The sequence below is a fragment of the Mus pahari genome, chromosome 7, assembly GCF_900095145.1.
Source record: "Mus pahari chromosome 7, PAHARI_EIJ_v1.1, whole genome shotgun sequence".
Lineage (NCBI taxonomy): Eukaryota > Metazoa > Chordata > Mammalia > Rodentia > Muridae > Mus > Mus pahari.
Genome location: NC_034596.1, coordinates 68,785,832 through 68,807,834, shown reverse-complemented (window position 1 = coordinate 68,807,834; position 22,003 = coordinate 68,785,832). Strand labels below are relative to the sequence as shown.

Sequence of the window (22,003 nt, the reverse complement as noted above, 5' to 3'; positions counted from 1 at the left end):
AGCCTCTGCCCTCTCCACAGCGGACTTTCATTCAGTGTCAGTACATAGGGTCTCACTCTGTAGCTCAGGCTAGCCTTGAACACTCAGCAATCCTCCTGCCTCAGTCCCTAAGAGCTGGGATTACAAGCATGAGCATCATGCCAGACTTTAAAATGAACTTTGTAGACAGAATAAACACACTATTCCCTAAAATGGAAGACTTCAACAGTTGAAAGCAACCTACCCCAAGCTTTTTCCAGGAGAGAAAATCCTCTCGGCTGAGTTTAAGATAAAATAACCCTGGGAACACAAAAATCAAGCATGTCGATGTGCTGGCGCCTACAGAGGGGAGAGAGGAAGAAACAGGCCGTGTGAGGGTGATGACTTTATTACCCCTCTGGCTTTTGTGGGGCTGGAAACCAAACCTGATGAGCCCACCCGCGCTGGGAGACGGAGTCCACTCATGCTGGGAGACGCTCTTCCACTGATGAGACATCCCCATCCCTTTTGCTACATGGGTTTTTTAAAGTGGAAAACTTACCAACCACACCAAATACATTTCTAATGTCAGGAACATATATGGCAAGTGCCACGATGGTGACGTTAAGCGCGACTGTGGTCAGGGAATGCCGGATCCAGGAAAACGGGTAATTGGAGAAAAGTACCATCATTAGAGCTTTCCGGGCCTAGAGAGCAGGAAGAGAAGCTCAGGCAAAGGGTAAAGGATGAAGGGCACAGCGTTTGCTTAGAGAAACACATGTATAGAAACCATCATACTTTTACCCCAAATCATTTGTATTCCCCAGACAAAGCATAAACTATCATTATGCGGTGTTTTTATACTCATAAACCTTTCTGAGTGAGCGTCATAAAAATTATTTTTCTTAAATTCCACACAAAGTTTCACAGGCAATTTTTCCAGGTTTTATAATTTAAAGAATTACAAGCCACAACACTGCATTATGAAATCACAAAGAACAACTTTCATTAAATTCAACAGACAAACTTTCAAGCAGAAAAAAACAAAATATGGAAACACCATTTTCTGTTTTATTTTTATTGTCTGTTCCATGGCATGGAATACAAAAGCATTCCCCACATCTTCCAGTGCCAGGGCAGGCCACTGGCAGTCACAGCCCACACGTTTCTCTAGCCCCGGCCGGACCCCTGGCCCTGCGCTCTCACAGGGAGGGGCGAGGACTCCTGGAGGTCCCAGTCTGTAAGAACTCCTATGAGTTCTGAACACCCAGGCAGAAGCCTTGCTACCCAAAGCTGTTGTTTTCATTTCCACGGAAATTCTTAAGATTCTTATGTGTAGCGACTGGATGCAGAATGGGAATCTGCTCTGCCTCTCAGAGCGAGTACACAGCCTAAGAGTGAACCGGTTTCCCTTGTGGGAAGAAGCTGTAGACCAAGAGGAGCTTATTTTTGCTGAATCGACTTTCTCTTCTTTGTGCACATTCTTTTGAAAACAGAATATAGGAAGACACCACCCCCCACAACCCTAAAACTTTAGAACTATAGTTTCTAAATTGGAAACAAAACTGAGGGAGAGGTAAATCTAAACTGAATCTCAGAGAGCACAAATTAGCGTCGAGGTTCACTGTTATTTTTGTGCTTTCATGGGACCATATGCTAGTATGAGGTCTTGGATCAATTACTTGACAAATGAATAAGATACACAAGGCTAGATGTGATTCAGAGGTTCTGGTCTGCAAAGCATTAGTGTTGCCATATTAGGGAGCCACGACACTAAGCAACAAAACCTTTAGGCATACTTACAGGGAAGTGGATTAGAGGGACTGTCAGAAGCACTGCGAACAGTATGCATAACTTCACAGCCATGACAATAACATCATGTGGCAAGTATTTACTATAGCCTTGTAGCAATTCTGACTCCACTTTGTCTGTAAATAAATTAAAACAACAACAGCAGCAGCAATCAGGGTCGAATAATAAACTTTGTACCACTATGCCAATAATATCAAAGTTATTTTCTGTGGCATCACTGGCTTGTACTAGGCTTGGATACCATTCTGAAATTAATTTCTGGCCTTTTCCTCTCTGTACTAGGAAATATAAAGATACTAAGTATTTTCTTGAGATGTACGCTACTTTCTGACATGTATTACAGAATTGATTTCCTTATTTGGGGGTGCCTGAGCCATTGCACACACGTGGAGCTCAGAGGACAACATGCGGGACCGGGTTCTGGGATCAAACTTTGGTCAGTGGGCTTAGTGGCAAGTGCTTTTACCTTCTGGGACATCTTGCTAGCCTGTGTAAATGCTTTTATATTCTTTTAAGAAATTTTAAATCAGTACACACAGAAATTATGACTAAAATTATCTCCAAAATTACGACTAAAACAATTAACAATATCTCCTTAACCAGGTGTGGTGGTGCATGCCTGTAATCACAGCAATGGGGAGGCAGAGGCAGAGAGGCAGAGAGGCAGAGAGGCAGAGAGGCAGAGAGGCAGAGAGGCAGAGAGGCAGAGAGGCAGAGAGGCAGAGAGGCAGAGAGGCAGAGAGGCAGAGAGGCAGAGAGGCAGAGAGGCAGAGAGGCAGAGGCAGGTGAATCTTTGTGAGTTTGAGGCTATCCTGGTCTACTTAGCAATGTTCCAGGCCAGTGAGGCCTAAACACAAAAACAAAATACAAAACACAAAGCAAAGCAAACTCCTTAGAACTTGTCCATACTGTTAAGGAAAGGGTTTTCACACTTGTGTCTATAAAGTGCTTACATGTGCTCTGGTGAATTTGGTCACCATAGCAATATGAGATATGAAGGCTCACACGTGATAAAGTGACCCCTCAACACCAGTGTTTATCAGATTCCACAGCGTTCTGTGTAGGACTATACTCCAGGGACTGCTTACACTTCTGCGGAGTGTTTTGTGTACAGTATCAGCTTTGTCCATTTCCATCTTGTGTAGAAGAAAGAATGAAAGGTCAAGAAAATGGCTTGTTTCATAAATCAGGCCAGGCTCTCTACCTGGTGGCTTCCTTTCATTCCCACTGTTTCTCTCACCCAGGGCATCTAGGAAGGACGGTGTTCAACCACACCTCAGGACCTCTGGACAAAGATCAGTTTAGACTTAAAATGGGAAAGAGTTTTTAAATCCCACAGACTGGGATGCCGGACTGTATAGAAGAGAAGAAAGTGTGCGGGACAGGATTTCATTACTCCTCATTCTTCTGACCAGCTCTGGCCACTGTGCTTTCCAGGCTAGAGACTGGAACCTCCAACTGTGAGCCTTTCTCCCTTATTGCAGCAATGAGGAATATAACTAAGATAGAAAGAGGAGTGTATTGTGATCTGAACTACACAGAAGCACAAAGTGGACAAAAAAATATCAGAAAAACAAATCCAGAAAATCAGTGCCATAATCACTAAGTAATGGAGGCTCTGAACCAGGCTAGCAACAACAGGCACAGGAGAGGATGGAACTGTTTACAGTGTTAGACAAAAATCAGAGAATCAAAAACAGGGTTAGGTAGGAGAACTGGGAAGAGCCAAGAAATCTGGATCCTATTTCCAAATCTGAGATACTTGTGAGTCTTTGGAGAAATATGGCAAACTACTTTATTTCCATTTTCTGAGTCATAAAATGAGCTATTAACACTTCTTGCTTAACAACCTCGCAGACATTAAAATGGCCTGCTTACCCAATGTTTGGGCACTGGCGTGGCTCACCTGAGGAACACTTTCCCTCATTAACATCTGTGATTAGAACCAATATAATTAATGTGGGTTGATATTTAGAGATCCCTTTAATCTGACAGAAGCCATAACTAATATGGTATGTCATAATTATGACAGAAGTCATAATAACAATACCAACTAAACTAAGCTTTAAGAGTCTAGATAAAGATTCCAATCAGTTGCAGAAGTATCAATAACTACATTTACTAGAAATCCTTTGTTCCCAGAGTGAAAACCTTCTGAGTTAGCCACTCTGCAGTCTTACCTAAGGAACAGATTATAACACACTTATCTGGACTCAAAGAAAGTGTCATAGATTTCCAAAAGGACCTATTTTTTTTTTTTTTTTTTTTTTTTTTTGGTCATTTGAACCGGTGGCATCACATGTCTACCTGTTTAGCATTCCTGTAACCAAGGAAGATTTCCATAAGGTAGCAGAAAGAATACTGGCGTGCATTTAGACAGCTGTCTTTAATTCCAGGACAGGCCACTTTACAGATCTAGGATAAAACTGCTAACCTAAAAAGATGAATTGTACGGATGAACTTTAGGCGAGCGAGGCCTACCAGACTGACCATTTCCTGCTGATGCGAGCAGCTAGGAGAGCTTGACCCACACCATCTAAAAGCCACAGTAGAAGGCGTTTCTTCATTGTGATTAACAATGGGGGCAAAGAAGGACTGACAGGAAGAGAGGATCACCCATCTGAGTGCCTTCTGCCTCTGGGAGTGCTAGCACCTCTGTCAGCTGCCGGTGTGATCCTACCCACTGGGAATTCCTTCAGTGCATGGCACCTGAAAGCTCATGGGCGATGGAGAAGGGGTTAAGTTAGGGGCACCCTGACAGCTTTACTTGATAGCATGGCAAATCCCTGTCTAAAAAACATTTCATCTGTAAGGATAGCGGCTAAACACATGACAGGGGCTTGGGTAAGCCAAGGTTTACTAAAGTTCACTTTAATTAGAACCCAAAACAAAGGAACACAGACTGGGTTTTATGTTTTTCAAAGGCAGCCAAGTGTTGAAGGCTTTGGAGATGTGTCAATTGGGAGAAAGAGAGAATCCAGGCTTCTGCTCCACCTCTAATCTGAAGGTGGTGGCCTCACGAGTCAATCTAAACAGACTCATCTGAGTTAGGAGGACTGAAGCAACCTTAGCAAGATGCTCGACCCTGGCTTAGCTGTTGGCTCACTGGCTGAGTCCCTTTTCTGTGTCTGTTGCACCCTAGGAGGTCCGTGTCAGGTTGTCTAGAGTTCGGAAGTGCCCAGTATCTCATGGGATTCACTATTTTTTAAAATCATCCTGGATATTAGTGGGAACTGGAGACTTCTCCCAGGTTGTTCTATTGACCTACAGGGAGGGGAAGGGCTCTGTATTTATTAGACATTAAATATTTCCAAAAATGAACACAGGATGAGTAGCACTGATCTGAAAACTGAAAATGTGAAATATTCTGAAATACCAAACTCACCGAGCATGACGCCCAATGTTCTAAACTCATCATGATTCATACATGTGAAACTCTTTTAGTCTTAAGAATCTCAGTGATAATCAGCAGTGTTTATAATGGGTGATAATTGCAATTAAAAATATATGCAGTCATATGGCACAATATATCTTTTTAAAAGCCAAGAAGTCCAGTTTTAGGATCTTGCTAAAGAAAGGTTTGACTAGTAAGCTCACATCTCTAAACTAGTAAACCTAACAACTAAGATACAACAAGTACAACATGTATGCTTAGAGACTTTGTCATTTTGGTGAGGAATAGAGGCTGACAGTCTGCCTCACGGTCACTGCTCTGGGCAGCAGGCTTGCGCTCAGCATGGGAAGCACACTTCTGGAAGGCATGCACAGAACTCCACCACTCTCACCCTGTGGGACCCTGACTACATGCAAGCTCACACTTCAATGACAGGGATGCCATTGTTATGTCACTACTGAAATAACAGACACACGGAGCAACTGCAGATGTGTCCCACACTGAAAACAGCACAGCAACAGTGCATACACAGAAGCCCCATGCGACAGAGCACGCACCATGCGTCAGAGCATGCACCAAGAAGCTGTTGTAGGAAGAGGGGCTAGAGAGAGGCCTGGGTTGGTGGAATGGTTACCTTGCAGCTCTGAGGATCTTTGTTCAATCCTCAGAATCAAGCTTTAAAGAAAGCTGGGTGTGATGGATGTCTCAGAACCCCAGGGCTGGGAGGCAAAGGCAGGTAGTGTCCCCACAACTTGCTGACAGCCAGTCTAGCCTACTTGTAAATTCCAGGCCAAGTGTGAAACTCGGCCTCACAAAAACAAGGTGGAAGGCTTTCCAAGAATGACACCTGGGGTTGTCCTCTAACCTCCATCTACACATGCGCAAGCATGCTCCCCTGCGTACATCCAACACGCAGCTAAGAATGACCAGAAGCACAGTGCTGACATAGGATACCTAAATCAGAGCCAGTTACAATGGTTAGGATGGGGGTAATGGACAGCTATGGACAGCTCTCACTTGGGAAGGATTATTATGTACCAAATACTGCAGCAGGACTGCATGTAGATCTCACTTCTGTCTCGCTACAGCCTTATTAAGTTATGCTCACATTACAGATTAGGAGTGAGGATAATTCAAGGCATGGGATCCCTGCAAGGTCCCAGAGCTAGTTAGGGTATGGCAATTAGTTATGTGACCCAGGTTTGTTGGATTTCAAAACCAATTCTCTTCTCACTGGGCCTAGGAAGTGCAGTGGTATAAGAAAACACTGTCTAAAGCTTGGGAAAATGGGAAGGAAAGTATCAATAAAGGTCAATAGCTGGTGACCACAGAAGTCTAAAACTGGAAAGGTGCACAGAGCCCTCAAGCAGGTCACCGGCAGATACACATCCCCAAGGAAAACTGCCAATTCCTTGAAGTTACCATGAACTGACGAGTGGGTGCAACGCTGAGTGAGCTGAGGGCTGGGTGCTGGGCTGTGATTGTTTGTAAGTTTTGCTTATCTTTTCTTTCTTGTTCGAGATTTTGTTTTTGTTTTCGATATTCTTAATGAAAAAGGAAAAACCTCCACAAACTTTGCAGGAAAAATCTCCAAAATATATACTTATACTTTTACGAGTGCTTTTCAGGCATCTGAAGAGAAAGGCAGCAATGTGCCTGAGCACAGGCCATAAGCCTGATTTGTCAGATTCACCACAGTGCTAAAATGGCCTGGATAGATGGCCTTATAAGCAAATGGCAGAAAGCAAGGTCACAGGTGGGGTGAAGGCATCTGTCCTTCTTTCGTTGCATAATAAAGAATTAAAAATATATTCACCATAAAAAGTGAGGTAGCCAAAGAGTGCAGACACAAAGTAAACCAGAAAGCTCAACGCAATTGCTGTGTTGGTCACATTCTGCATCCTTTTCTTTGAAGGGCTGAAACAACAAACAAACAAACAAATACCCAGTGAAGGTTGGCAAAGCCAGTGATATGAAAGATATCTGAAGAAACGAGCATTGCAGGCCAGTCAGGGTCAATCAGGAGTTAGTTCATCGACAACTACACACTAGAATTCACAGCTGGACACTCAGACAGAGATGGTGTCACTGGCAACATTCCCAGTGAGGACAGACTTAGCTCTTGGTTACTGTGGTGGTGTGAATAGTCCATAGAACGTTTGACTTAGAGGGAGTGGCACTACCAGGAGGTGTGGCCTTGTTGAAGTAGGTGTGGCCTTATTGGAGTAAGTGTGTCACTGAGGGTGGGGGGGTGGGCTTTGAGGTCTCCTATGTTTAAGCTACACCCAGTGTGGTACACAGTCTCCTCCTGATGCTTATGGATACAGATGTAGAACTCTTGGCTCCTCCGGCACCATGCCTGCCTGCCCACCATGATGACAATGGACTGAACCTCTAAACCATAAGCCAGGCCCAACTAAATGTTTTCCTTTATACGAGTTGCTGTGGTGGGGCTGGTGAGATGGCTCAGCGGTTAAGAGCACTGACTGCTCTTCCGAAGTTCCTGAGTTCAAATCCCAGCAACCACATGATGGCTCACAACCATCCGTAACAAGAGCTGACGCCCTCTTCTGCAGTGTCTGAAGACAGCTACAGTGTACTTATATAATAAATAAATAGATCTTTGGGGGAAAAAAAAGAGTTGCTGTGGTCATGGAGCCTCTTCACAGTAATAAAACCCCGACTAAGACAATTACCTTGTTTGTTTGTTTTTTGTAAGCTAACACTTAGAATTCAGGGCAATGGGGAAGGGTTCATAAATGAGAATGTGGCTGGATCTGAAGGCCACAGCATTCCACAGTACCTTTGAAGCTCACAGTATATGGGCAATACTGAGGTATGGCAGAGAAACGAAAAAGCCATGGTTGGTATGGCATAAATACTCTGAAAAAAAATTAGAACAAAACACTATTAACTGCTACATCATTTGTATTTGATAATAACCTCAGTTCTTCTTGTTAGAATTACATTGTTATTTAGTTAGCCCTTGCAGAGGTCAGAGCGTGACTAAGGAGTCATCAGGCTTGCTGCAGACACACAACACAGCTGAGCCATCTTGCCAGCACAACAAGAAAGCTCTTTTTAAAAAACAACTTAGTCAAATTTGTGCCATCTTTTGTAAATGATCTCTTCATACAACAGATAGAAAGAGAGAGAGAGAGAGGGGGGAGAGAGAGAGAGAGAGAGAGAGAGAGAGAGAGAGAGAGAGAGAGAGAGAGAGAGGATCTGCAGTCACCAGCAACTACTATAGCTTATAGGCGGCTTGCTGATTCTAACCACATTTTCTGGCTGGCCTCTCAATTCATGTTGCTTTATTACAATTACTACTTTCTACATTATTTGGATAAGATAAAACTAATTTAGGTAATATATGAAGAGCTACATTTAAAATAATTTTTATTGTAATTCCAGTTGTTCTTAAGGTATGCACGATTTAAATACATCTCATTACCCAAGCAGAAGTAGTGCTAATGCTTCTGAATCTGCTTTTACTTACTCGATCCAAGTAAGTACTCCAACTAGAAGGCACAGCTTTGTACTGCCAGGACCCACGACTAAGATCTTTCTTAAAGATCATTAATTCTAGACCCAAAAAACTCCTTAGGATCTCATGTAATACATAAGCCCAAGGTTTCTTTAAAAATTATTATTAGAATACTTAACAAGAGCCAGAGAAAACTAGCAAGCCAAACGTAATTACCCTCTAAATTAAAGAACTGTCTTTAACAAATGGATGGTAATGATTTATTTTCTCTTTTCTGGTCTAAAAATATTTCTCCTTAGCTAGTGCTGGGCTCTTCACCAAAAGGAGTTCCAGATGAAGACCGACATTGGGATATAGTACCTAGGAAGTTATGTTTCTTAAAGCTGTATTAGGGGAATGAGAGCTTAAGATACGTTCTGTTTCATAAACTGCTCAGTTTCCTGGCCTGTCAACTACCCTGCCTTGATCTTTAAGGCCCACGGAGGTCTTCGCCGTGTGAAAGATGTGGCGACCTCCCTCGCAAGGCTTGGGAAGACATTTCTTAGTTATAAACTGGAGATAAAAGGGAAAGTTTTGCACGGAGAACAAACCACCCTAACATTCTATACTAACAAAGCTGGGCAGCAGCGAGGAGGGAAGAGTCTGGCGTCTGGGACCTACAAAACAACATTTCAGCAGAAAAACAAAGTAGAGAGGAAGAGACTCCCAGGAACAGGAAGACTCCGCTTTTTCCACGAGAGCAAAGCAGGGACCACGCAGATGGCAGCCCCCGTTTGTCTGCTTGTGCTCAGGGATTCTTCCAGGAACTTTCCAGATCCTACAGCTCTCTTAGAGTGGGCACAGGACTTGGGTTTCTGGTCTCTGCTGTGAACATCATGAATTCCCCTGGAGTGCTGCTCAGAAGGTATACTGGCAGTCCTTAAGTGCTGGCCCATAGATGAGGCTGTTTAGCTAGAGACCAAAGTCCTACTCACCAGGGAGGAGTTTTTGATGTAATTGGCGATTTAGCTTTACAAGTCCAGAGCGCAACAGGAAAGCCATATCCACAGAGGACCTTACTGGCCAGACCAGACATTTGGTAAATCTGTTCTTTTAGGCAAAGGCCCATTTAAAACAGGCTCCATTTAAAAGCATGCCAAAAGAAAGAAAAGAAAAAGGTGGCTGTTTCATAATGGGCCACCCTGTGTTAAATAATATTATTCTTCTGGTAGGCAATCCTATACTTAGCACTTTCATGAAAATTAATTAGTTACAGGTACAAAGACCTAAGAGACCCTGTAACACAAATCTCTTAAAACTTGAAATGTGAAAAATCAACCAAAAGTATCTGTTAATAACTTACACACCTCTTTGGAGAAATGAAAGAGCTTTGGTTTACAGTCATCTGTAGCGTTTGAAATCTGTTTAAGAGTATTGAGGGGAAAAGAAAAACCAACAGGTATTAAAAGTCAGAATACATCAACAAATATGATGAATTTATTACTACTAGAATTTCAAATCAAATTACTTCAAAGAAAAGTTCTAAAATGTTACATAACTATTACCTTTCACCAATTAGGAAAATAATATCTTCAATTTCTTTTTTTTAGTTTAAAAGTTAAAAATAAAAAAAGCTAAAAATTATTACCTGAAAGACTGCATTGATGCAATTTACGGTCACAGGACAAGGAACGGCCCATTTTTTAACTACTACCTGTAAAAGTAAATGCAACCAGCACTTAGATGATCTGGAGTAAAATTCATCACAAGCCGATGCTTTCAATAAAGCCAAACACAAGTTTCCTTGAAGCTCCCATTTTCCCAGATAGGATGAGGTCACCCTTTAACATGGTCACTGGGCGGAGGGGAGGGCCCAGCATGACAGGAGTGCTTTACATCTGATCAGTGGGGAATCCTGCCCATTAAAGACTCTTGTGTCAATTTTCAAAACTCCAACAGTACACTGGTTCTGTTTTTAAAGTGCAACTCAAAGAGGAAGCACGCTTTCAATCACTGCAAAGATTATCTATTCATGTCAGTGGCAGACAGAGCAGAAGAGAGGCAGAGGTGAGGGGAGACTTTAATTCGAAGTGTGCTTGCTGGCACTCCTGAGGAACACATGCTTTCACCTCTTCAGTTTTTCACATTTGTGCTATTGGTGAGTGTGGAGAGAGCTGGCCAGAAGGTGGGTGCAGAGCTAGGGAACTCCAGCTGGCAAAAATAAGGCAATCCAGAGGGATGCTGTTTCCCAGAACCATCAATGGGCATGCTTCAGGATTTGACTCTTAATTGTGGCCGTCCTGTTCCTGCAGCCCCAGTTGTGGCTGTGTCAACACTGCCATTGTAGCCCTGTTGCAGGCACATAATTACTCTGCAAATGTTTGCTCCAGGCTAAATCCCAGCATACAAAGGGGCAGAGAGAAGAAAGGAAGTATTTGTCTTTGCAGGAGACCAGTAAGTAAATACTATTCCTATTTGGAACTTATCTAGTTTGGGATTTTAACAAATTCAATCAAAATTTTATACAGTGATAAATCTAAAGAAAACACACACTTTTAGGATTAAGTTAATGAGAGAACCCAAGAGTCACTTTTAATTTAAAATCTAACCCCAAAGGGGGTGGGGTGTCTAAGGACAAACTGGGCATTTCCAGGTAAGTTTTCAAAATAAAACCAACTCCAACCATCAATTTATCAAGAGACAAGAACAAAACAAGAACCAAGAATCTCATTATCTTTTCTTTCCCTGAAAAGTTGGTTTTTGTTTGGTTGGTTTGGTTTTATTTAGGTTTGTTTTGTTTTAAAAGAGAGATGGAGTGTGGGGTGAGGATGACGGTAGCTGGCAAAGTGGGGCCAAGCTAGGGCCCCTTTCAGCCCTGCTGATGCCACTGCAAATTCAATGTCTCCTGCTTTCCTCTTACTGGGAGGGTGGGGAGGGGTGGGGAGGGGTGGGGGGAGCAGTCCCTGACAGCAACAGAGCCTCCTGGCTTCCTGAGCCTGCTGAGTACCAGGCCTTGAATGCCAAATCAAAATCCTTCGAGAGGCAATATAGCCTATTTCATTGATTAGAAAAAATTGTTGGCAGCTTAGTTTTACACTAACATAAATGCCATCATTACAGCTAATTCCTGTGGGGCACCCCAGCTTCAAACCTGCATGGTGGATTGAGGTGGAGAGAGATGCAGATGCAGACAGGTGAGGAGTGGGCAGAGACCCAAGCACAAGAGAGCAGAGAGTCACAGGGGGTCCTTGTTTGGCTCTGAAGACAGACTGGGTAAGGAGGACACTCTGGGGGATGGAAAGAGAAGAAGAGAAATCACCTTAGGCACTAAAAATCCTTAATGCCCTTGCACGAAAGGCCCTTCCATTTCTGCAGGGCAGCTCCCAGCTTACTTCTTCCCACGTTCCTTTACAGAGATCTCAGCAACTCACCCCAACTCTCTCAATGCCGGTGACAAGAAGGTAGGTTAGAAAAAGAAGGGATAAAAGCATCATCTTTACTGTCACTTTGAGCCACTGCCAAATTGAAACATGTTTAGATGTAGATACTCTCAAAGGAAAATGTATGCTAAATTTTTAATGGCAATCAGGATCTGGAAGAACAGCTAGTAGAGACCCTTTGATCTGCAATGCCTGATGAGTACAATTAAGAAAAACAATTAAGGCTGGGCGTGGTGGCACACGCCTTTAATCCCAGCACTTGGGAGGCAGAGGCAGGCGGATTTCTGAGTTTGAGGCCAGCCGGTCTACAGAGTGAGTTCCAGGACAGCCAGGGCTACACAGAGAAACCCTGTCTCGAAAAAACAAAAAACAAAACAAACAAACAAAGAAAACGTTCTCTGGATTGATTCTATAAAATATAAATGCAATAGACTTATGCATACACATCCTTAAACAATGGGCAGAGATGCTGAGACAGGTGAGAAATGGGATAGGACCCAATCACAGGACGGGAGAGAATTACCGGTGTCTCACATTTTAAAAACTGGCACATGTTTTTTAAAGAGTGAGTTAGCTGGACATGGTAGAATACAGCTTGAATTGCAGCCCTAAGGAGGCAGAGGCATGGGCAGATACATTTCTGTGAATTCCAGGCCTGTCTGGTCTACACAGTAAGCTCATGGATAGCCAGGGTTACATAGTGAAACCCTGTCTCAGAAAAAAAAAAAAATACAAAAACAAAAATAGAAATAGAATCTCTAATAAACATGGCAATAAAAAAACAGCATTAAAAAAGTATAAACTGCATGGTCTTGCTGGAATCTAAATTTCAACTCTTCTCAAAGGTAGAAATTCAAGTAGATGATTTGTGGAGCATCAGGATTAATATGGGAGAATTATTTCCATGTGACCCCTGCAGCAGAAATCTGCACTGAATTAAAGAGTATCTGCTGCAGCAGAAACAAAACACTGCAATAGACATATTGCATCAATACACTCCACCTGTGTTAAGCTATTGACTGTGAAAACGGAATTACTTCTACCTATGAAATGCTTGCCTTGTCGATTAAGCGCCAGGGCAAAATTCAGTATGTTATCTACACGCGATTAAGATCCATACATTCCTATGTATATGAGGGATACCGTTTAACCATGTGGATGCTTCTCAACAACTACCTTGTGATGAAAATACCTACTGCTTCTCTCTATAGTATAGAACCTAAATATTATATGCTAACTTGTCATTACTTGATTGACAATTGGGGTGGGTAGAGGGATAATTTTAATGTAGATAAATTAAAAAATGACCAAGCGCTGTTAAATATTTTAGCCTTAACAAGTCCCTTACAATATAAATGTTTATGAAGAGTGAAATCAGGGCTACTTGCACTTATTTTAAGTTGCTTTGTCCTGGGTCTCAGAAGATGTTAGCCAAAGACAGATGTGATGCAAATATGACTGGTGTCCACATACAGAGTGGGTCTGTGGTTGCATGTTTGTGTGGCTGTGTGTGTATGTAACTTTGTGTGCACATAAATGTAGTAGTGCATGGCTGCAAGTTGTGTGCTCAGAAAAAGGTTACTTGGAATATACATATTTCTGGCAAATTAAAAATATTTTATTTTATGTAAGGTTTGACATTTATATACTTAATATGGAATAAAATACAGTGCAAAGGAAAAAGTCTTATATGTAAGGATCTGTCTTAGGAGAATTAAAAAGCCTACATTAAATTATTTTATAAATATAAAATAAGTAAAACTGCCATCTGATATATAATAAAAATCTGATAATTAAAATATATTTTCTGCATATGAAGAAAAATATTAATTCCCACTATTATCTTTATGGGAACATTTTACACTGAATAAGCAGGGCAGATAGGACTGCGTTCATATCCCAGTTCTCTTTAGGGCTTTCCAACCAAGTCTCAAACTCTAAAGCTATAATTTCATCAGTGGAATAAGGCATCAGGACGCTCACTGCTCCACAAAGTCCTACAGCTGGGTCTATTCTACATAGAGTCCTAGCAAGTGCTGTATGTCCCTCTCTGACCAACTACAAGATACTAAATTTGTTTTAAGCTTCTTTAAAATAGACAAAATGAATAATCCTGTGACTGAAATTACTTTGATGTTAAAAAAAAAATAGTGCTATTGATGATTCGAAGTGGGCTATGGTGCCGAGTGCAAAGCAGCTAGAAATGTCAGTCACTAACACAGTTGTGTTTTGAGATGAAATGAGCAATGCGTTATATTTTAAACTTACCACAAGAGCAAAGAACACCATAAAGAAAAATGATAGACTGCTTGTGTAGCCAAGAAAGCCTGTAAAATACCAATAAAATAAAAAGCAATTTATAAGGCAAGTGATCCTGACTTACAAACAGAGCCATGCATCTCGGGCACGTTGTCTACTGCAGCTTAGTAACAGAGCCATGCATCTCGGGCACGCTTTCTACTGCAGCTTGGTAACAGAGCCATGCATCTCGGGCACGCTTTCTACTGCAGCTTGGTAACAGAGCCATGCATCTCGGGCACATTGTCTACTGCAGCTTGGTAACAGAGCCATGCATCTCGGGCACGTTGTCTACTGCAGCTTGGTATCTGGGCCTAGGGCCCGTCTGTCACAGATCATGAAGCTCTGCACAGCAGAACAGGAACTGGCTTACCACGAGCAGTGCAATGCATGGGAAGCCTTGCTCCTCGATGGTCTGCTGTAAGGACTTCATTTTAGCGGGACAGACAGAATGCTGCCGTAAGCCAAGTCATATGTTAGTTAGCTAGGCAGGGCAACCGAAAATGGGCCAAATTTAAAAGGACTCACAAGCATTACTCTCCTAAACACATGGTGGTATGAGGTTCTGGCCTCACACTCTCTGTAGACCCTGGGCTCTCTCAGACTCACCTATTTTGGGAAACAGTGAGAGAGGGAACACGATGCCTAGACAGATGATGATCAGCAGCATCTGTCCATCAAGATACCAAGACCTGTCAGGAAAAACTCTGTTAGGCACAGGACACAGGACTCGTTCATGCCTGTTCTAACACACATACAGAGAAGACAGGAGGGGGTGGAGGGGAGGAAGGGGGGAGAGAGGGGGGGGAGGGAGAGAGGATCATCCATTAAAAAGAAAACCCCGCTTTTTTGTTAAATGTTGTTGTTAGGAAACCCTTGCACTATTAGTAATAGATATGAACTTAGGGAGTGGATTAAAATAGTATTGCTATAAGCCTATAGCTCAGCACAAAGGCGAGATCAACAGTGTGAGGCTACAGAGTGAGACCTTGTCTCCAAACAACACCTAAACCAAAACAAACACACAAAAATGCCCAATGAGATGCCATTTTTTCAATTACCAAAATAACAAATACTTTAAAAATGAGATAATGACTCCTATTGGTGAGGAGTACTGAGGTATGCCAAACATAGCTGAATGCTAAAACCATACTAATTCCCACATGGAAAGCAACTGGCAATAGATGCTAAGAGCCTTCAAGTAATTATGCCCTATAAGAACATTATGAACAACAAGAACATTAGCAATAGGAACAGAGACTTTGATAAAATGGTATTTATAGAGAACATTTAACATAAGGAAAATTGAGAAAATCATGAAAACTAGAAGCAAGCAAATTATTTAATAGTACAACTCTGAAAGAATGGATATGAAGTGTGTTTATAGTCTGACACTGTTTGGAGAAAAATACAGGTATTATTAAGATAGGACAGGAACTTCATTGTTTCTGGGTGATATAGCAAGGAAGGAGTCATTTCCCTCATCATACCTCTCTACATTTCTCCAAAGTGCTAACCTTTTCTCTAACAGTTTTGAGAACACTGAATAAGAATGGTTGGTTGGTAGAGTGCTCCCGTGTTTGCTAACAGAGCGCAAACATGGGGCTGGGCCTGTCAGTAGACTGCCTGCCTTGCAAGCCTGAGGAATAGCATTGGATCCACAGAACCCACCTTAAAAAAAAAAAAAAAAAAGCTGGGCACTTGGCACAGACCCAGCGTGCTCTGGGGACCTGGTGGCAGGGCTGCTGGCCAGATCAGCCTCACTAGCAAGTGTAAACACAGTGAAAGAGCTGAATAGCACCTAAGAAGCAACACCCGAGGTTGTCCTCTCTCTCCACACACATGTGCATACACATGTGTACACACATTCATGATTACACATACACCCATACACAAAATGAAAGAAAAATTTTAGTACAGAGAGAAAAAAGTAACACTCAACATTTAATAATAATAATAACATATTTAAATTTAATTTACTTATAATACATTACATACTTTATGTTTATGCAATATATATAAAAAGATATACGTAAATATATCTATACATATGTATATGCATAATATATACAAAATATTGTTTAATATATTATAAGTAATAAATACATAGCATATTATATATAGCAAATATATAACATAATATGAAACATAAAATATTTATTTTTAATAATATAAATATATATATTTAAAGTTAGAAGGATATATCTAGAATATAAAAATGGTTATTACTATATGGTTATAATACATGGGTACATATATAACTTTAATTTAGTACAGCTATAGAAAAATTTTAAAGTTAAAGTTAACTCCCCAAGACCTTAATACATGCACACATGAAAGACAAATAATTCATGATAGAAGTACATGAACTAGCAAATCTATAGGAATTAAAATCTAGTAACAGTTGCTAGTTAAATATATCTATCCTGAGATTATTGAAATTAAGTTAGTAAAATAATCAAGGATGTGGTATACTTGGTCCAACATGTATTACCATGTTATTGTCCAATTAATATCTCTGGAAAAAAATGGCAATAATATGTAACCAGCACAATTAGTAGTTAACCAAGAAGATTAGCAAAACATATTAAATATAAGCACAATTGTAACAATGTAAGAAAATAAAACCCAGCTGGGTGGTGGTGTTGCTGGCCTTTAATCCAACCACTTAGGAGGCAGAGGCAGGAGAATACCTGAGTTTGAGGACAGACTGGTCTACAGGGTGAGTTTCAGCATGGCCAGGACTACACAGAGAAACCCTGTCTGGGAAAACGAAAAAAATGAAGAAAGAAAACCCAGGATAGAACAGGTCTGGGAGACATTAACGATCAACGGGGATTCCTACGGTGTTTGGGAGATGCTTTCAACTTAACCCCACCCTGTGATAAACTATCCTCTTACACTCTTACCAGGTAGCCAGTGTCCCACTGCCCTGACAAATTCAGAAAGTATTCCTTTGCCTGGGTTTGAGCGGGCTTCGAGCACACGTGGCCTTCTCTGTTCAGTGCGTATCATTACACCCTGGCTTGTGAGGACACCCTTTTGATAGACCGTTACTCACGACTGCTGGGTAGTGACAACATCCTCAAGAGGAGCAGCAGAGAGAGCCCTGTGGTCACGTTCCCTGTCCTACTCTAACTCCTGTCCTTTGCAAATGCGCTGCCAGATGCACATGCATCTCTGCTCTGCAGGGCTGATGCTGTACTTTCTAGTTACGCCTGCACGTGCCCCTCAGTGGCTGGGGTGCAGGAAACGCTATGAAAGCAGCCATAGAATAAACACAAACTGATACCCAGCACGCCCATCTTCTAGTCACTCTCGAACAAAAACCAAAGAGGAACTTCACAACAGCCCTTCCCAAGAAACACCTGGTAACTAACTCTGAGACTGGCAGCCAGCCAGGGGCTCTGTCGGAAACGTCGTCCCTTCTGAGACCCAGGATCAGACCCAGACAGTTGCAGTGCCAGCAGAAAATGGCCCCGAGGGAGTAGCGGAGCAGATTCCATCTGTTAGCACTGCTGTTCCTGCTGGATAACAACACTGCATTGTATACTGAATATTGGTTAAGAGGGTGCAACTCATGATCAATGTTCTAATCCAAAAAAAAAAGAAAGAAAGAGAGAGAGAGAGAGAGAGAGAGAGAGAGAGAGAAGGAAGGAAGGAAGGAAGGAAGGAAGGAAGGAAGGAAGGAAGGAAGGAAGGAAGGAAGGAAAAAGAAAAAAATAGTTACAAACCAACTTAACTCTTTGAGAGAGAGAAAGAGAGAGAGAGAGAGAGAGAGAGAGAGAGAGAGAGAGAGAGAGAGAGAGAGAGAGAGAAGAACTACCACAGCTTTCCCCTTGCATAGGATTAAAGGAACACTTCGATATCCTGAGTTGTGGCTGAATGTAGGTGCAGAAAGTGCAGTCCGTGTATACTGTTAGAGTGGAGACTGACCCAGCCCTGACTCTAGGGTGTGGAGGCATCAAACTTGCAGAGCTAGGGAATGCTTGGGCTGGAGGGGGCTCAGAGGTCACTCTGTCCAGCATCTTCACCGTGCTCTCCACAGCTGCAATGAGAAAACTCACAGTTCCAGCTGCAAGTCTGAGTTCATGGCAGTTTTTTGTTTTTCAGATAATCCTTTTTCTATTCCAAAGTCATGCTTCACTTTCTCTTCAGGAGTGAACTTAAAAATCTTCGTAATAGGATTTTGTTTTAAAACAGTTTGTCTAGACCTGGTTACTGGTTATTATGAGTCGTTTCTTATACTTGTTGATTGATGTTAATAAAATCAATCATTAAGATAATGATTTTTTTTATCATTCATTCATTATCAATAAAGGCTACACGGTAAGATATGGGGAGTGAGTTCACATTTCACTTGCAGGCCCCAGACAATTGCACTGCATTTGGCAATGGAGATTGTCCAAAGAACAAATGAGATTAAGCCTAAACCCAGAGAATACAAACCAGCAATAAGCAGTCTTAAAAAGTACATATTAAATACATTTATTTTACAAACCAAGGTTTTAGGATAATTTATTGCACATAATTTTTTTTTCTAAGAGAGAGAAAAAAAGAATTATCTAACCAAACTCCTGTTTTCCTACTGTGACCTAGTATATATTCTCTTTGAGCCAAAAGAATTAGAGTCAAAGGTTTTATATTTCCTAGAAAACTTGTTTGATCTGTGGATTTAATCCTATATGATAAAAATGCTCCAACTATGAAACACAGAGTATAAATCCTTAGCTGTATTGCACATGCTTGGCACGCAGATGTTTTTTCCATTTTTCAATGAAAACCAGATTTATTTATAAGTTGTTTTAATTTCATTCTTGAATAGAATGGAACAAGAGTATCGTATGTTCTCAATTAGGACCATGCTCACATCCCATATCAATTATGTAACTCAAATGCAAGACAACTTAATTGTGTCAATCATAGTCCCCTGACAAGACCATTAAATGTTAACAGAGAGCTCCCGACTTTTAACAGCTATAGATTTAAAAAATACAAGTTATTCTAGGAAAAATATGGATGTATCATAAGAGCTTGGTATAAGTATTGCTGATTTGGACTTCCAATGGTAACGTTTTGAAATTAGGATATATGAACACAAAGTGATTTGACAGCATCTTTATAAAGGGTCATAGTTCATGAAGGTATTCATACCCACAGGCAACCCAGAAAATAAAAGATCTTAACTAAACTTATGGTAAACCAAATGTCAAACTGAAACATCAATATCATGTGATCTCAGTGAAGAAATACTTCCACACAACTCACCTAGGAATAAACTGCCCCCCCAAGCCATGTTCATTACCGCAACATTTGTCTCCGACTTTACAAGATTAGGCTTCAAAGACTAATGCCCTGTATCCAATTAATATAGTCTCTAAATAAATGAATACAGGACATGTAAAACAATACGAGTCATCAAAAACGTGCAATCTCACACACGGTGGATGAAAATCGGTGACAAGTAATTGAAGCGTGCGGGTTTTAAAGCCCATTCCTGCCAGAAAGAGAGCATTTATACAAAGATTTTACTAGTATGAGTGAAACAGGAATTTTCAACTGTTTGAAACAACGAGAAAACAACAGTAGACATGGCAACTGATTTAGAGCGAAAGCAGGTAAAACCCCTCAGTTCTAATAGCAGTTCTACTGCACAGCACTGTAAGTGTTTGTAAATTTACTTAAAACATGTTAATAGAGGTCACCGAATTCAGGACTTAAAACTAAGACAAAAGATAAGCAACAAGCTCGGTGACATATGACAACCATTAGGACGAACAGTTTATCCACGGTTGACTCTGAGTTTCCTGGCAAACTGAATAAGAAAGGAAAGTCTACCTTTAATACAATCACTGTCGCTGGAATTCCCTGTTCTCCTCATGTACACTGTGCTACACACTTAGAAGATGTGCATACGTGCTATCTTATTTGATCATTATAATAATTCTGTTAAGGAAGCAACTAATTAAAGATAAGGTCATTGGTGACCTCTTTTTCTCTTAATTAGTTAATTAATTAATTTTATGTGTACTGTTATTTTTGCCCGTATGTATGTCTGTCTGTGTGAGGGCATCAGATCCCCTCAGGAACTGGAGCTACAGACAGTTGTGAGCTGCCATGTGGGTGCTGGGAATTGAACCCAGATCCTCTAAAAGAGCAGTTGGTGCTCTTAACCACTGAGCTTCTCCAGCCTTTTCAAAAGGCTTTATTTACTGTTTTTGCTTTTTTTCTGGTACTGAGACTTGAACCTATGGCCTTGGGTATGTTGGTAACACTCGTGTGAAAGTTGCACTCCCAGCCCTCACTGGTGCCCTCAAAGCACCAGGTAAAGAAACCCACAGCTCAGGACCCGTTAGCTGGTCAGGAGTCGGATGCGGGAGGCTAGCCAGTGTGAAGTGAGTGGGACACATGTTTCCTTACTGTTTTATTCTTCCTCACACTGCCTTGAGTTCTTAGCTCCACACACACACTTCTCAACTTGGAATTCAAATAACAAAAGTGGTTATTAAGATTTTTACAACAAAGCCGGGCGTGGTTGCGCACGCCTTTAATCCCAGCACTCGGGAGGCAGAGGCAGCTGGATTTCTGAGTTCGTGGTCACCCTGGTCTACAAAGTGAGTTCCAGGACAGCCAGGGCTATACAGAGAAACCCTGTCTCGAAAAACCAAATTAACTCACTAACTAACTAACTAACTAACTAACTAATTAAATAAATAAAAGATGTTTACAACAAATACAAAAAAAGTATATTTCACACATCTACTTCTTAGAGCAGTCAGATATCTAATAGAACATATTCAACACAACCAGGTAGAGCTGACCGTAAGTCCAGGAATCAGGGAGCATGTTGTGGGACCCTAAGGAGCCTAAAGTGCCGCATGAAGGACACCTTCTGAGGATGGAGGATGTTACCATCCCCATTTTAATGCCATCTTGACAGTTCCTATTTTGATGGAAAATAACAATTTTCCTTACATACACATCTGCACTAGTCTGCTTCTTCAAGGGAAGTCAACTTCTCTAAGCTGAAAACTCAACTCTGAAGTTTTCCCCTTCATTCCAGATAAGTCTGATCACTGGGGAAAACCAACCAAATACTCCAGTCTAGAAACAGGGCAGTCCTTTGTTATGGTTTGAAAACTGGACAATTGACAGGATTAACCAGAGCTTATTTTTCTAGGAAAAAAAAGGAAGTCTTGTTCTAGATATCTAGATATCAAAGAAAAGTATAAAGAATGTGGGTTCCTTACCCATAAAAAGAGCTAAGTAAACGTACTGTGTAGGAGTCTGCGTTTAAAGGAGAAAGGCAGTATGCCATGGTTCAGCTCTATTCACAATACTAAGAAAGGCAAAGCAACACAAGGCTTCTTCACCCATAGTTCTTTATGCTGTCTAATAGGAACCTCCCACAGTGGCTGCAACCATCATATTCTTTGTCACAACGCCTTGCTGAGACGGTGACAGCAGAGATCACTCATGTCCCTCCCACGTAGAGATTCTGAGGCTTCTCTTAATCGCCTGGGACTGCTGTGGTTGGCAGCACAGTGCTCAATATGGTGGGTCATCAGCAGACGTGTGCAGACATGTGCACAGTGTTTCCTCTATTGCTGCTCCACTCCACAAACGCTGTAAGCATCC

At 41.5% G+C, this 22,003-nt stretch overlaps 1 protein-coding gene across 4 annotated transcripts in view; it reads right to left on the bottom strand.

Moving 5' to 3' along the window:
- Slc38a6 (solute carrier family 38 member 6) overlaps positions 1-22,003 on the bottom strand; it is a 64,988-nt gene that overhangs the window by 4,417 nt on the left and 38,568 nt on the right. For all 4 annotated transcript variants that reach the window (XM_029540926.1, XM_029540927.1, XM_021202386.2 and 1 more), the window contains 9 exons: positions 14,975-15,057; positions 14,336-14,394; positions 10,276-10,341; positions 9,995-10,048; positions 7,968-8,047; positions 6,981-7,081; positions 1,762-1,886; positions 521-665; positions 224-318 (listed from right to left, as the gene is read on the bottom strand). In XM_029540926.1, coding sequence (XP_029396786.1) covers positions 224-318; positions 521-665; positions 1,762-1,886; positions 6,981-7,081; positions 7,968-8,047; positions 9,995-10,048; positions 10,276-10,341; positions 14,336-14,394; positions 14,975-15,057 — 808 coding nt within the window. The remainder of the gene's footprint in view (positions 1-223; positions 319-520; positions 666-1,761; positions 1,887-6,980; positions 7,082-7,967; positions 8,048-9,994; positions 10,049-10,275; positions 10,342-14,335; positions 14,395-14,974; positions 15,058-22,003) is intronic.